General features: G+C 40.4%; 1 protein-coding gene across 4 annotated transcripts in view; it reads left to right on the plus strand.

The window, feature by feature from the left end:
• The window catches only part of oxr1a (oxidation resistance 1a), a 109,416-nt gene extending 92,574 nt beyond the window's left edge, over positions 1-16,842 (plus strand). For 3 of the 4 annotated variants that reach the window (XM_079469643.1, XM_079469642.1, XM_079469645.1), the window contains 10 exons: positions 1,298-1,965; positions 2,885-2,914; positions 5,926-6,088; positions 8,980-9,145; positions 12,307-12,387; positions 13,713-13,838; positions 14,879-15,031; positions 15,296-15,391; positions 16,050-16,123; positions 16,343-16,831. In XM_079469643.1, coding sequence (XP_079325769.1) covers positions 1,298-1,965; positions 2,885-2,914; positions 5,926-6,088; positions 8,980-9,145; positions 12,307-12,387; positions 13,713-13,838; positions 14,879-15,031; positions 15,296-15,391; positions 16,050-16,123; positions 16,343-16,478 — 1,693 coding nt within the window. In that variant the 3' untranslated portion in view covers positions 16,479-16,831. Of the gene's footprint in view, positions 1-1,297; positions 1,966-2,884; positions 2,915-5,925; positions 6,089-8,979; positions 9,146-12,306; positions 12,388-13,712; positions 13,839-14,878; positions 15,032-15,295; positions 15,392-16,049; positions 16,124-16,342 lie in introns of all 4 variants that reach the window. The other variant, XM_079469644.1, reaches the window with a different exon arrangement.

Raw genomic sequence — 16,842 nt, forward strand, 5'->3', positions numbered from 1 at the left:
ATCAGTGCTTGAAATTAATCTTAGATGCTTGTTATAATAATAAATTAGATTATGAGATGTTAGCCTGGGTTTTCACAGGTTCACAAATGTTTACATGCTGACTCATTATTAATGTTTGGTTAATAAAATATCACAAATCTGGTTGAAAGGTTGGAGACATATAGCAAACAGTAAACAGACTGACGGCTACAGATGCTTTAATAGTCGCTGCATTTTTTTTACTGTTGTGTGTCCTTTTTCCTGCTCTGCGTGTCTGCACTAGTGTTGTTAAAATAAGCATGTGTTTGCTGATCTTCATCTTTGGCGGGAGAGAAGCCGCGGAGCGGAAAGGATTGAAATGAAGCGCGTTTGGCGCTAAATAAAGATATTAGAGGATATAGCGGCAAAATATAAATTGCATAAATGTTCCTGAGAGCGCGTGTGATGTGATTCTCCGTTGTGAAGACGGCGGCTCAATTTAAACAACCAAAATAGTCAAAAGTTTGAAATGGTTTGAAAGAAAAGTTAAAATTACACCCACGTCGTGTTATTAATTGGATTCATCATCTTATCTCGTCTTTCTTAATTGAAGCTCTCTCATGTGACAAATCAGTGTTTTCTGATAGACAGCCATCAGGAATCACGCTCCTGTACGATTTCTTTAGATATCCGGCGTTCAGCATTATTATACAGGAAATGGATTTTGATTCCAAGGTTAATAAAGCGTAAATTAAACCGCCTACGCATGGATTGCTCACCGGTTTCCATTTATAATAAGAAGTTAATGATTTAAGCAGCCTTTCCCCAACCCCAGATATTTATATCCTCTGTTGGTCTGTGAATGATGGTGTGTTGCATTCGGCTCAGAGCGGTGTTGTGTATTTCATCAGTCACACTAGGTTCACCACAGGGTCTCTCGGATGTGGATCTGGCACGGAGATAGTCTTTAATAGTACAGACAGAGAGACCTGCTTTTCATTAATGCACTTTCATATTCACTTGTACTCATGTTAATTGCATCAAATGGATTTGATTATCTGAAGTATCATTCAGACTTGTTTTATAGGTTTAACTTTATACTGCAGAGGCTGTGCATTATGCATTAAAATGTAAATTACAGAAAACGAAAAAGCAAGAACAACACAGATCGACAATGCCAAGCTAAAGGATTTTTATTGTGATTTTTATCAGAACTGTGTTAAATAAAACCAATGGAATATTGTGATATGAATTTCATACAACGTTGCAAGTTTTAAACAGCACAAAGTCATATCAAAGCCATCTTAAAGGTGTGGCCCTCGTTCTCTCTCTATTACAGGGATCTTGAGACCGTGTTCTCTGGAAGCTCCCACCACCTGCGGGAGGGTTACGACAGTGCCAGCACAGCCCCCCGCAGCACCGAAGGCTCAATCTCGGAGGACGTCTTCACCGAATCCGAGCTCTCGCCCATCTGCGAGGAGCGACAGTCCTCCGAGGAGCTCAACCAGGGGGACAAATCATCGGTAGCCTCGTCCCAATCCGTTCAGACCATCGCACAGGAACCTCAGACGCCCGAGGAAAGCCAACCCTCCGCTTCCCATACAGGTGAGAAAGAAAAGCCAGACGTGTCGGGAGAGCAGGGTGAACCAGCCAGCGATACTGCCCAGCCCAACACCTCCACCAGATCCGGACAGCCCAGTCAGGAGCAGCCAAGAACACCTACCAGCAGGGACCACCAGCAGCCACTCCCCTGCCAGAACGGAGGAGTCGCCCCCGCCTCAGGTTCTCAGAGCTCTGCCCCCGAAGCAGAGGAGGCCACGGCGGCGGAAAGTTGCCCAGACGGGGCTAAACCATCTAGAGATTCCGAGACGGACGAAGAGGAGCTGAGGAAGATGTGCATGAGTCACACTATGCAACAAGCCAAGGAACAACGAGAGAGCGTCCAGCAGGCGCAAAGAGAGAACGTCCAGCAGTCCATGAGCAGCCAGAGACAGAGCTCGGCTGAAGGTACGAGAGATGTATTTTTGGACATCCAAAACACAAAAAACTGTCTATAAAGGGATGTGTTCATTATGAACACATTTTTGTGTTGTATTGTTTAACACCTTAAATACATAACAGTGAGAAAATAATATCTATTTTTAGTTAATTGAGTTAATTTAAGAGTAACACAATGGATGGGACAGATAAACCAAACAAACCATGTTAGTATTATAGAAAGCATTGTTTAACCATAGTATTTGTACTTAAACAGTGGCGATTCAAATGGTGATCAATTTGCGATGAAAAACATAGTTGCAACACTTTTGCTATAGTAAAACCATAGTTAGTTTTCATAAGGGGTGTCTCTCTCCACCAAATCTTTGGAAACAAATTAAGAATCAAACCAAGAAACGTGGTTGCTATAGTTAAACCCATTAAGTCATGTTTTTACTCCATTGTTTAACCATGTTTTGTTTTTATAAAACTCTGGCGATATGGTTAGTCTCCTTTTACCTGTGATAAACGCCTTATCAAATTATTAGAAATAAAAATGTACTTAAAATACTTTAAACTTCCAGAACTTTCTCCTTCATCCAAAATGCTATTCATTTAGACTAAACTATATTGTATCTTAAAATCATTGCAAAGTGCTAAGATGCGCGAAGATGTTGTTTACATCACAATCTTAAAGACAAGGTGACCAAAAGTCAAGATAAGGGTTGAAAAAAGGTTTTTGGCACTATGAAGGTATAATAAGACCCCTTTAAAGTCGCATCGCCGGGAAAATGACTGTTGTGATGTCTGGGAAAGCCCAGACCCAACAAACATTCATCCAAAAATGAATTTACACATCCTCTCGTCGTTCACAATGACTTCATTTGTGTACAAATACATTGTAACTGCATTGTCGTAAATGTAAAATGTCTCGTTTTGTGTTCCACAGAGGAAAGTAAATCATACGAACGACATGAGGGTGAGTAAATAATGACAGATTTTCTATCCCTTTAACATTGAATGTCATCGTCAGCGGCATTGAAGATAGTGGCTTGCACCATTTGCTATCAAAGTCTCTTCTGATGCGAGTATGAGGTGTGGAATGCTGGGAAGAATGATAACCCTGTGCGGTTAGGCTTTGTTGATGGAAAACCAGAGAATGCTGGTAAATGAAAAGTGGTTCACCTGTTATTACCTGAGGGAGAGCATGGCCACTTTAACACGGCTTTTCCACCTTGCTTTGATCTCCTGATGGCAGACTGCGCCACCGGCCCGCTTTCTCACATAGAGATAAGCTAAACCCCATCAAACCCCAGACGAACGTGCATGCTAGCAAACAACACACACAACAGAACCAGAGGCAGTTTATAACAGCAGGAACATTTTTCAACACTTTCGAAATTTTTATGAGAAACTATTTTTTACGTCCTGTTTTGTTTACGCTTGGCACATAAAAGTCTATTGACATCGTGTTAATACTTCACACATACTGTATTATAGACGGATTCATCTGACGCACGTGCCTGGCCCAAAGTTAACTTCCTGTCTGTGTATGTTGATGTTTGTTGTCTTTTTATTTTATTTATATTGCTAATAATTTACATTCATATTTTATTGTATAATAATATTTAGCCAAGTAACGAAAAACAGAAATTAAAAGGTGGTTTTGACTGACAGCATTTGTTTTTTCTGTCCTGGATATTTCATTGATACGATACTAATGTTATCGTGAATCCTTTTGCACGCGATAATCATGTAGTGAAAATCTTACTTAGAAAAGTCAGATTGTGATGTCAGATGTTTTATTCAGGGTTCTTTCACACGTTCAGGACATGACCTTGTTTGTCCACTATTTACCATTCTGCTCCATAATCTTATAATGGAAACTGGATGCAATAATGTTCAATTTTATATTTTCCATTATTATTATTCCTCCAAGTATTTCAGATGGATAGCGTGCTGAGCTCACAGTATGCCCAGAGCGCATGAGTCATCAGCTGAGAGTTATTGAATGCTAACAGCTGATTTATCTTGAAACACTTTGATCTTTTGGGATTATTAGTTCATTTTACTGCGAACACATTATGTGCATTTTTAAAACTTGAACCCCAGTCCAAAATAAGCTTTTATTCCATGCAAACAAAATGATGCTAAATCTTGACTTTTCACTGTGATTTACAATTACAGAAATACATTTATGATTATCATTTATTAACTATTTTAAAGACGTCCAATAGATATCTTCAGCCTCATGGTGTGTGTGCAGAGATTAGTAGTAACGCGGTACATTTACTTGAGTGACATTTTGGAAAAGATGTTCTTTTAAAGTACCTTCCTTCGTTCCTTCATTTTAAAAGGTGCATTATAAAATGCGTTGTTTATTTCAAGATTGTCATAACTTTTTAAGGGCATTCCCAAGTGTTTGATTCTTTTGAAAGCATTAATTGAACATTGGGCAGACCCGTCTGAATAGGTTCACGAATCAGATCCAATTATTTGTTGAGTTCGCAGCACGATCTGAAGCGGTGGATTACTCACTCCTCGTTGCGCGAAATTTAAGAATAAACAGTCATATTGTTTGCCAGCAATGATAAAAGCCCCCCATATGCACGCGCCCGGGCGACTTGTTCGTCAGACACGGCAGCATGCGCGAGACCCTCTAGACACAGAGACGTGGGCTTGCAGAAATAAACAAGAGAACAGAAGGAAGAAAACTTGTTGATGGGCATGGGGTACACGATTTACTGTATGTTTACAAGTAAGAGCTTTTCACAACACGAACCTGTGAGATCAGTTTGTATTTCATATAAGAGAGCACTGCAGATGTTTTAGATCATCTTAGGAAATGCTCTGAGTTTAGTTAAATGCATTGTAAACGCAAAACTCTGCAGGTTCACTTTAGTTTGACACGGTCTGTAATTCTAAATACTGCCAGTAGGCTACATTGACATTGGGACTAGATTGATTTACAGAAATGCTCGTCTCTTCTGTGTTTGTCTATTCTTTAGTCACTGTGTGTATATTGCAAAGATATCTGCGTATGATAATAATAATGATAATACAAATATTGGCGTTAGTATTTATTTTATGAATACAAGGCCTTAAATAATCAGATACTAAGTAACTAGCTGCTTGAGTAGTTTTTTCATTGCATACTTTTTTACTTTTACTCAAGTCATTTTTAAAATAGTGACTTTTACTTAAGTAACAATTTCTCTAGTTATTTGTACTTTTACTTGAGTGAAGATTTTGGCTATTCTACCCACCTCTGTGTGCGCTGGTGTGTGTGAACTTTGACGTCTGAACCACCAGACCCATCGTGACAAATCACAGGGGGTTATTATCTCAGCTCAGGACCGACTTCTAAAGTAATCTGAATTACACACCAAATTAGGCCATTGAAAATGAATGAGCTCCCACAGTGTGCGGCAGTCTAAGTAGATTAATGTTACATTGGCTCTGTAAATGGCTTTGGCTCCTGCGGCACGGGTGTAAGGTGTTTCTTTCGGAGCCTCCCGCAGCGTTGACCTTCTAATCAGTTATTAACAAAAGATGCATTGCAATCGGCCTTGGACCCGAGCTCGCTGCGGCTTTTGTTCATCTGAAGCATTGAGTTTTTACATCAACGACTATTGACTTATCGCAGTTTTATTTCAACAAGCTGATTTGTTTCGCGTAGTTCATTCTGATAATGAGATGATTGATGCGTTGTTGTTAGTTTGATGTGTTCTCATAGGAAGCCTGAGCTCGGATTTGCTCAGACCGCCAGTCTGCAGGCAAAAGTCAAGAATATTAATTAAAACATTTCTCGTCAAATTGACCCAAATCCAAATTTGAAAATTGTTTTATAATCTACGTTCACTTTACAGCTCCATTATTTTTTTCTTTTTTAATTCTATTTCTTCTAAGCAATTTTGAGACTAAATTGATCCTCCATCATCCCCGTAGATCATTCACGAAAGAGGCTATTTCTATGACTCTCTATTTCAGGTCCAATGGCATCCAAGGAAAGGCAGAAGTCTCACAAGTTTTTGTGTCTGCGAGTTGGAAATGCCATGAAGAAGACGTTCGTATCCAACGCCAGCGCATCGATGCAGCAGTACGCACAGCGCGACCGCAAGCACGAATATTGGTTTGCTGTTCCACAGGAGAGGTGAGTTGGGCAGATATTTCGGACTCAAACTTCAGTCCAACGCTTTTAGCGTCCAGTATCAGCATAAAGTCCAATCCTGCTTTTTTTGGCCAAGAAACGCCCACTTATACAGAGCGAGACGGTCCGGTCTAAATTCAGCTGAGAGTATAGTGAACATTTGGTTGTTTACATGATGAATAAAAATTCCTGAATCACTGATACATTTTGATACTAGTTCTTCTGGATAAGTGGTAGCAGCCAATCAGGTCGCAGCCTGCCACTGATGCGTAGATAAAAAGCTGTTAAAGTAGATGTATGCAATTGGTTCAGATTATATTCTGTATTACACAACTCAAATATTTCAAGTTTGAATTATATAGGACTACACATTTGACTAGCAATAGCAGACGAATAGAGGGAGGTTTTGGGGGAAGGAGAAAATCTGTATGAAAAGTAACAGTCATCTCCTTTTTACAAAGGTTTACCCAAAGTTTAACCTTCAGATGAACTTGTACATACTTTAAAGCTGGATATTATTGCAGGTGCTTATTTCTGTCAGACAGGCTGTAATCCAGTATCTGTGCTTTTCAGCTGTTGCTGTGTTCTCACTGTCGGGACCAAATCCTTTATAGATCAAAAGTTCAACTGTTAAGAAAGAAAAAGGAAATCATATTGTACTTGAAAATGTAAGCTATTTTAAGACCATTGAAGTCGACATGAAATGGAAGTGACAATCGTATTTTTTTCCATATTGTGACGTATATCTGAGAAAAGCGGCTTCTCAAATGAGAGCGAGAACGTTGGGCGGGACTTGATTTTCCACACCGAGAACCGATTGGGTCATTGGAAGGTGGGCGTTGCAAACAAAATGGATGCAGATTTGAAGGCTAGTTTGCAGTCAATCCTGTAGGATTATTCCCCACCGGACTCCCCATCGGCACCCTCCCATGAAGAAAGCTCCGCACTCGCGGCATTCCTTGTGACAGGAAGTGGTGAGAAGTCGTTTCGAGGGGGGGAGGAGGTCAGCGTGTTTGATCAAAGATTATGCGGGCACACAAATTTTCAAACAATTATGAAAACACTACATTATTCAATAAAAATATTATTTTTCAATTTTCATTTCATGCCATCTTTAAGTTTTGTTTTTTGTTATCGTAATGCAAACTGTATAATTTCTCATGACTAAAATGTAAATATACAGTATATATATAAATTATTTATTTACTCGATCACAGTTTGACTGGATTTAGGGAGAACGATCATTAGCAAACAATAGATATAATATTCAAGAAAATATTCTAAACCCGCTGGACACAGCCTAGGCTTATTTTGTATTATACATGTGGCTAATTTTAAGGGCATTTTAAAGGCTTTAATACGTTTCCTTAAAAGAATTATTTCAAATTAAGAATAATTTTTATTGCAAAATATTATTGTTTTTTAATATAAAATGTTACATGTAATATAAAATGTTTATTGATTAATATCTACAACATAAGGAAAATCAGGCCGTTCCTGTCGGATCATGCGTCTCAGCTGCTAGTCCAAGCCCTGGTCATATCACTGGACTACTGCAATTCCCTATTGGCCGGCATCCCAACCAGTGCATTCAAGCCCTTGCAAATGATGCAGAATGCAGCTGCATGTCTAGTTTTCAATCAGCCTTAAAGAACCCACATAACACCCCCCTGATTTAACTTCACTGGATGCCAGTTGCCGCCCGCATCAAGTTTAAATCGCTGACACTGGCCTTCAGAACGATAACGGCAAATTCGCCCCATTACCTGAACTCACTGCTACAGGTCTACATCCCCTCACGTCATCTTCGGTCTGAAAATGAGCGACGCTTGGTTGTTCCATTACAGCGAGGCACCAAATCGCATGCAAAAACCTTTACTCATTCGGTTCCCCTGTGGTGGAATGAGCTGCCGCCTTCACCCGTACTGCAGCATCCTTCACAACTTTAAAAAAAAGCACAAAACATACCTGTTCCTTATTTATTTCTATTTATATGTCTTTAAAAAATATTGTTCTTCATTCTCTCCTTTGCTTACTCCAGCTTTAATCCTCCTAGTAGCATGGGCATGTTAACCTACGGTACCGTTTAGCGTGTTGACAAAATGATCTACTACTTTGGATAAAAGCGTCTTGCTAAATGAACAAATGCAATGTAATGCAATGTATTTCTTTTAATTTTACATACAGTAAAGAATTAGCTGGTTAAGTTTTCAGGATCTTCACCTTAATATGTTTTTCTATGAAATTACGGCACATCATTTAATTGAAAAGTCCCTTTCATTTTTAAGCGAGTAATTATGTTAATTTGTCACGGTGTTGTTCTGCGATCAGCGCTCTTGTGCTACAACAGAGCCATCACTGTCTTATCTGCTCTGAGATTCAACACAAGAGCTCACTGTTCAACATCCCACTGGAACTCATTCTGTCTTTTCTCCTCATCAGATGAGTCACGCATATTTTTAAAAGAAGCAGAATGGATCAGAACAGTACGGAGCCGTGGAAATGACATTGGTGAAAATCTAAAGAATTACTTAGTAACAAGTTAAACCCCCAAAAGTCTTCTGTTGTTTTATTTTCGTCAATGTCCCTTCCACGTACTTTTAGTACAGAGCTCTGCGTTCAAACTGCTTTCTGTTGTTGTCGGAGAGACTCGGCCGGGCTCCGGCTGCAATACGTGACCTAGTTAGGTGGTGACCCGGAAGATCTGTGTGAAGTATCATGACAGTAGTGTGAGAGAAGGGGCGAGAAATGAGGCTTTGAAGCTCATACTGCCTGTCGGCCACCCGTTGCATAGCTTGTATTCGCAGAACTCCACATCTTTACACTGTGACAGTTTTTTTTATTATTAAACATTTGGCTAATCTGATGAACTGCATTGTCATTTGTTTCTCTAGGTCAGACCACCTGTACGTTTTCTTCATCCAGTGGAGCCCGGAGGTTTTCGGGGAGGGGATGGGAAGCATCAGTCGGGATCCTGGCTTCATCGTAGTGAAAAGAATTGAGGAGTCGGAAGCGAACGAGGAGCAGCAGACACAAGACAATTCGTCCAAGGAGTGGGAGGTCTGTCCGACTTACATCTATTATATCTTTTTATATGCTTGTGTCTGTATCCTTTGTGTTGATCTGCACTATATTTGATTCCGATATGTTCACTTGTATTTGCACCTGTTGTTGTGTCTTTATTGTCTGTTTTTGTGTTCCAGGTTTCTGGAAGTGTCCTTATTGTGTTTTACATGCTCTTTTTTGCACCAATTATACTTTGATGTCAAAGTTCCCGTTTAAAATCTCGCCGAATGCTTGACAGATCAGGTTGTTACGCACTTGGTCAATAAGTTTCATGTGATGCCAAGATGCACCTGTTCACTGTGAGCCTGCAGCTGGTGTGTTTTGCATGGATGTGTAATTGTTTTTCCCTGGCAAAGAGGCACATGTATGCAGTTTCTGCATGCATGAATTACTCAATCACTTCTATGAAATGGGCATGGCTTTAATCTATTATGTCATACCTCAATGAGATACAAGAAAATCATGCCTACAGGTGTTGTAGTCCTGTTTATTATACGTGATGTTTTCCTTTTATGACTCTGTTGTGTGTTTTATTGATTGGACAATAGGAAACTTTATCGTGTGGTTTTCCCTGCATGACATTGTGTTCTTGTTGCCGTATTGAAACTTATCTGTGACATTGAGAAACCGATACTACGACTGTGGTGGGATTTAAATTTGACTTTAAATTAATGATGTAGGAAACAAAATAGATTGATTTGTTATTCTGGAACTGGGGGATCTTTGCAAAGCCACATGATCTTTTGATATGAATAAATAAAACTAACTTTCTCTGACCGTGACCACACGGGAGGTGTGGTGAAGTAGGTGTAGCTTAGTAACACTGCATGGACCGAGCCGTGAACTATTACCCTCGAGTGGCACACTTATCTCCAGAATCACACATTTGAGTGCTCACATTTATCCAGCAAGTGCTGATCAAAGTCTTTTCTTTGCAAAGACGTGTGTGACATTTCTTCATGCGTTTTAAAATGGTATATATATGAAAGTATATTCATATTATTTTTTATTTTAAATCATTAGTATTATGATTGCTTTAAAGTGTGCTATTTTTTGATAAAAATCCTGTTTATTTCTATAAATGAAGGAGAAAAATATTTAAATTTGCAGGTGCTTGCAATCCGTATTCTTTAACTTACCTTGACCTTGAAGAAATGTAGTTACGTAATGAATCTCACGCGCACCTTCTATAGTGCCCCCTCGTTTAGACCACTTATCGATTATTAATGACGTTCTTATGGTATGTTTTGAGACACTCGTGTGAGTTGCTTGCCAAACGTTAGCTGCCGTGCTTTTTATGACGCGCATTAGCAAAAGGACAGTTTGCTTTTAGAGATAAGAGAGAAATGTGTTCATTGAAGATAAGGAGAATGCCTGTCATTCTAACGTACTTTCGACACCGAAAGGTCACTTATTTGTTGTACGCGTTATACAATAAATCGCATTTGCGAAGAAAATCGACCTTTACGAAATAGAAAATACGCGCGTTGGAGTGCCACTGTCCCTTTAAGAGCGCTAAAGTCATCCAGAGAGGAGGCGGGCCGCACGTGTTCCCTTAGCCAATCAGAGGTCGCGTACTTCTTTCGGCGCACATTTATTGGCTACCGGAAATGTCAGTTGTCCCCTTTTCCGTGTGTTTACGTCTGGCATGTTGTCGGTCGGCAAAATGAAGGTTGGATGTTGCGGACGGTGACATCATGTTCTCCAAGAGGGTGAAGCAAGGGGAGACGCTGACTCCGAAGTACACATACGTATGTAAACACAACCGCGTTGTGTGAGTGTTGTGGCCGCGGGGCGCTCGGGTCGGATGCTACGAGCGTATGTGACTCGCCGTTTGGCTTTTAAATGGGCTCGTGGTGTTGCCTTCACCCCAAATAAAAGAGTTGAGAAGTCTGTTTAGCTGCTGATCTCAGATCTGCGATGCCGGATCTTGTGTGAATCACTGCTGTAGGCGTCTCGAGCTGCATTTTGTATGAATGCTGTAGTTAACCTTCCTCCTCGTACATTATTGAGGACTGTAAAGTGGCAAGTTATCGGCTTACGCTTTTATTTAACGTCTTGGGTTAGAATCACAGCTCGTGTGGTCGTTTTCACTTTGCTACACGGTACTGGATGTCAATGTGTTGGAGGAATTTCACTGTACACGTGTACATGTGCAGTGATGTCATCGTGTGTGGTATTGTTATTGAGCCAACTATCAGGGGAAATATGAGGGAGAGACCTCTATTAAGAATACACGCAGACACATTATAAGGTCATTTTAAGGTTTTACTCACTTTATGTGTCTGTTGTACATACCCGCCCCGGGATGATCCAACCCTTGTGCTGTTACTTTGTTCATGGAACTTCAAGAATGCAGCCATACATGGAGAGTTTGTAAGATCAAGGCGAAGCTCTTAGACAGGAACTAAAACAACTCCTGCAATATCCTTCAAGTCTTTCTTAGTCATGCAATATGGCTTTCAAAGCACATTATGTACTATAAATCTATCCGGTGGATTCAGACGACGTTGTGGCCTGGTGCTTTCCTGTTGACAAAAAACTATGGAAAATCCGTTTTTGTTACATATGGCACAATGAGCCATCAAGTTATTTTATGTAGTATGTTTACATTATTCAAGTAGGATCCATAAGTTACAATTTGACAGATAACATCCGTCACTTCACCAGTCGAGACCCACGGAGATCATTATCATCTCAAATCCTGTCATTTGTTTTTTCCCATAAGGGTTTTTTGGAGCGGTCACTATAAATTGTCCATATACAATTGTGTGTATAACAGCATCCAGGGTTGGAACTATGAAATCGTGGTCACTAATTACAAAATGTTTCAGAGGGTGAGAGCTCAGAAGTTACGCTGGATATTTCTAATGCTGTTTCTGTGTGGCACAGCTGTGGCCTTGGATAGAAATACAGTTGGTTTTCATGTCTTAATGTAAAACAATTTACACAATCATGCAAAACACTCGACGGGTTGCCTGCTCACAACATCGATAAAAATCATATGACTGTGACCAATTAAATATTACGTTTATCCACTCAATGTCCTGTAAAGAAGGGAATTCTAACCACTGATCGTTAGTATTTTGTGACTAGTGTAAGAGAGCTCCATGTGATGTGGTCCTGCTCAGCGGTGTGGTTCTGTTTTGGAGCAGGTTGTGTCGTGGACCGAGTACCACCGGCGGATCGATGCATTAAACAGCGAAGATCTGCGCTCCCTATGCAAACGCCTCCAGGTGCCCAGAATCTGTGGAAACAGATGTAGCCTTTGGTTTTGTAGAAGTGCTCTGAATGACATATTTTTAACACGTTTGTGTAGAAAATTCCATTCTTTCGTGGATCAGATGTTTTGATGCAGAATGAATACATAGGTGAAATACTCTGAGGAATTTTCTGGTAGCTTTCACAAACCTTATTGGTCATCGGGTTCCAGTCTCATGTATTTGTTTGAGTTTGAATAAAGCAGGTGGTGTTTGGGTGGAGACCTGCACTGACTTCTGCTCAGTTATTTGTTGTAAACAGTTGAGGTAATTGAAGTAAGGCCGGTGTACCCCGAGTGTGTTCAGGCCGCTAGAGAAAATCTTAATTGTTGTTATATGCTTGAGAAAATACTTTACAACAAATCTGTTTTTATGAATTTAATAACCCGCATTATTTAGCCAAAATATTTCCACTGAGATATTGATAATGATCATTTTCTTCGCTAATTTGCGCTTAATACGACTCAACAATAAGGATTTTGTCCAACAGGGCCAATGGTTTAGACTTATTCATTCCCAGCCAATATTTTTAATATACATGACTAATTTTATTATGTGTATGTTTTAAATACGCAAAAAATAAGATTTTAACAACTGACACTATTGCAATTTCATAACCATAACACTTGGAAAATAACACTTCATTTATTTATCATTGTTATCAAATTATAAAATGTTCATTAACATTTATTTCCATTTTGATGTAAATCTACTTATCCTATATTGGTTATGCTTAATGACAATGTCATTCTCTCATGTCATCCTAAACTTGTGTGAATTGATTTTTTCCTGCAGAACACAAAAGAAGATATTTTGAAGAAGAATGTTAGTCACCTTACAACCTTGACCCCATTGTTTTTAATTGTACGGACACAAAACCACTGAGGCATTTCTCAAAATATCTTCTTTTGAGTTTCGCAGAAGAAATAGCTTACGGTTGACATGAGGGTGACTAAATGATGACTTAAACATTTGGAAGTTAACGGGATGGTTCACCTAAAAATGATGTCTATAGGACACGTGTACGTGATCAACAAATGTAATATGTAGGTGACAACACAAGACCATCCTTATTATTGAGCCCCGCGTAGGTTTGGACCTAAAATAAGAAAAACTTTTCCGCTCTGGTTTAATTAGCATGTTTGCCCTCGCCCTTGCTTACACCTTTACATTTTTGCTGCTATATATATGGGTGTATTTCAGGGACGATCTTGAGACTGGGTTATAGTGTCACATACGTAGCTTATATCAGCATATCGGAATGTTTCTGGACTTTTGCTGATTGTTTCTTTGGTCTTTAGATCACCACAAAGGAAGACGTGAACACCGAACATGGCACGTCTATCACTGCCACCCTGGAGCCGGAGACCTTCAAGCCCCACCTGAACGAACCCAGTGACCTTCTGGAGGCTGAGCAGATTGAGAAGGTAGAAACCCGGTGACACACCGCTGAAATCTCCCCGTGGCTCCAGGCTTTACAGTGTTCCATCGATCCACTGGCCCAAAAATAGACCCCAACCTCATAACAAACCCCCCCCCACCCCCTGCTGGATATTGATCCACGACTAAAGAACGTCTCAAACATGTTAACAGGCTGATTTATTCGTACCCGTCCTGTGTTATGGCCAGGGGCGCTGAAACGAATCGTAAAGTGAAGAGGAAGCATTAAAAGAACAAATTGGCCAAAAATGGAAAAGCTGTCCTTTCAAAAGAAAAAGTATTTTCATGCCCTCTTGGGCTTGTGAAATCATATGCTGTTTTTTTTCTATCGAGCAATGGAAGATGTCAAAAATACAAAATGAACTTGATTTGAATTTAAATGACATCGTATGGAGGTCCATTATACAGAAGGAACACAATAAGAGAATATTGATATGACCGTGAACAGGTTTGCCATATGGTAGCTTTGTGTCAGTATTGCTGAAAAGAAAGATGGATTGGATTGTGTTTATATGCTTCTATAAGGTTGCGTTCAACACGCTGCTGTTTTTCAGAGATGTCGATTGAAGTAATATTCATACACCAGCTGAGCAATGTGGTCTGATCTCGCTGTGCCATTTGAAATGTTTGTTTTGAAGCTCCAGAGCTTTTGCGAGGATATAAGGTTTATGCCGTCATTTCAAACACATCAGCCTTCTGAATGGATCACCTGAGGTGGCCTCTTACAGAAGCCTTTAGTCAGCCACCGGCCCGCTTTGTGGATAAATCAAATAAATTGCCATTACGCTTAGTAACTCGATGCACGCGAAGCGCTGGGAGAGCCTGTACTCGCCGGAGGACATCGAGAACGCCGAATGCGAACAATGTGTCGAAGAATTGCACAGCTGCGTGCCCAAAGGCTTGTCAGCTTCTCTGTGTCTACTGGTGTGAAAATATCACAGTTACTGTAATTGTGGCTCCGAACCTGCACTCTCTTTGAGCTCTGTTGGTTTTGTACTGTAATATGTATTCTGTGTTCTTCTTTCAGCTGGCGAAACATCTTCCGCCCAGGACCATTGGTTACCCGTGGACTTTGGCTTTTGGGACGGCTAACCATGGCATGAGCATTAAGTCTTTGTACCGGGCGATGCAGGGTCAAGACTCACCTGTGCTGCTGGTTATTAAAGACAGTGACGGACAGGTATGGATCTTTAGAAACAAATCAAAATGTGGGTATCGTCACTATTTCCAAAACCTTGAATGTCCAAATGAGCTTTTTCTGACGATACCCAAGCGTAGTTCAATATGTGAATTTCTTTGGAGACTTGCTGTCATATGTTGTTGTTGTATGTGCTGTCATTGTTTTGTTTTTTTAGAAGATACCAGTATCAAGGTTTTGGTCTCTTAGTAGGATGTTTCTTAGTACAAAGTACCTGATACAAATCTTTTGTTTCTGTTTTTATAGATATTTGGGGCTTTGGCATCAGAACCCTTTAAAGTCAGTGAGGGTTTTTACGGCACCGGAGAGACTTTCCTGTTCAGCTTCTATCCAGAGTTTGAGGTTTGTGTTATTTGTAGCTGTAGAGCGTTGTGCTAGCAACACAATGGTCAAGGGTTCGATTCGCAAAGAATGTAAATGACGTTTAAAGATTTAGTGAAAATCTGATGTTTTGTATATAGGGGTCCACAGAAGAAGTTTCAGCTCAAAATACACCACAGATATATTTACTATACCATGCTCTAAATGCCCAGTTTTGCATGTGAGGTGAATCGCGTTGTTTTGGTGTGTGTCTCTGAGCTGCTCGTCTCCGCCCCCTTTTCAGGGATGTGAACCTGTGCTTCCAACAACAAACAAGGGTCACATAAAGCGAATGAGAAACACTGTGTCTCGTCTTTAAACACCAAACACAATGCTTTCTATCCCTGAGGTCTTACTTAAAAAATACCGGTACTTACAATGTCTTTATCTACGGCTTTGCCTCATTCAGTCTGGAGGACTTCCATTGAAATCTAAATAAATGAATTGCTCTCTTGTCTCCTGTGAGGCCGGGAACAGTGTTCTATGTTAGGCTCAAAGTTACTGGGTTGTCATTTGTCACGTCTTCTGAGTTGGCAGATGCACCAGAGACCCAATTATAGCACGAAACATGAAGAGAGTCTGACTTTCATGAAATGGCCCCTTTAAAAGAATACCATTGCTCTGTTTTTTGCACTGCCAGGTGTACAAGTGGACAGGTGATAATCTGTTCTTCATCAAAGGAGACATGGACTCTTTAGCCTTCGGTGGAGGGAGGTCAGTAACCTTTAACTTCGGCTCTCAGCCAATGACCCAGATCCGTAACATCAATCATGATTTAATGACATTGGACATGCTGATTTTTCTCTCGGAAGGAAAAATCTCAGATTTTTCTCACTTAAATGGCATGATTTTATTCAACAAACAAACAAAATGTCTGGTTTCCTTTACATGCCAGTGATGGTTTGAATTGAGTTTTTCTGTGTTGTTTTTCAGTGGTGAATTCGGGCTTTGGTTGGACGGGGATCTTTATCACGGCAGGAGTCATTCATGCAAAACCTTCGGGAATCCCATGCTGTCCATGAAAGAGGATTTCTTTGTGCAGGACATTGAGATCTGGTCATTCGAGTAGCGGCCTGCGTGGAAATATCCCCACACTGCGAGAATGAGAAGCCGGACAACAGGCAGATCCCAAACCTTACCGCACATCACGGCGGCCCGTAACGGACGCTACCGTTACCGCGCTTGTCGTATGTTACTCCCGTATTTAATACAGAGCTCTTCTATGTGCTGTTTAGTATGTGTGTGTTTTGTTCAAGCCGTGTGCAACGTTGCTAAAGAACGGGAGGATGTAGAGACGAGGGACCATGGAGCGCTTTAAACATCATGTGGAGATGGCACAGGTTTGGGCTGTCCGAGAATTGCCATATTCCAATTTTCCTGCGGCGATGTGCCAGGCAGGTGTTCAAGAGCCGGTAGGACGAGAAAAAAAGGCG

The sequence above is a fragment of the Barbatula barbatula genome (genome assembly GCF_947034865.1).
Source record: "Barbatula barbatula genome assembly, chromosome: 12".
Classification (NCBI taxonomy): domain Eukaryota; kingdom Metazoa; phylum Chordata; class Actinopteri; order Cypriniformes; family Nemacheilidae; genus Barbatula; species Barbatula barbatula.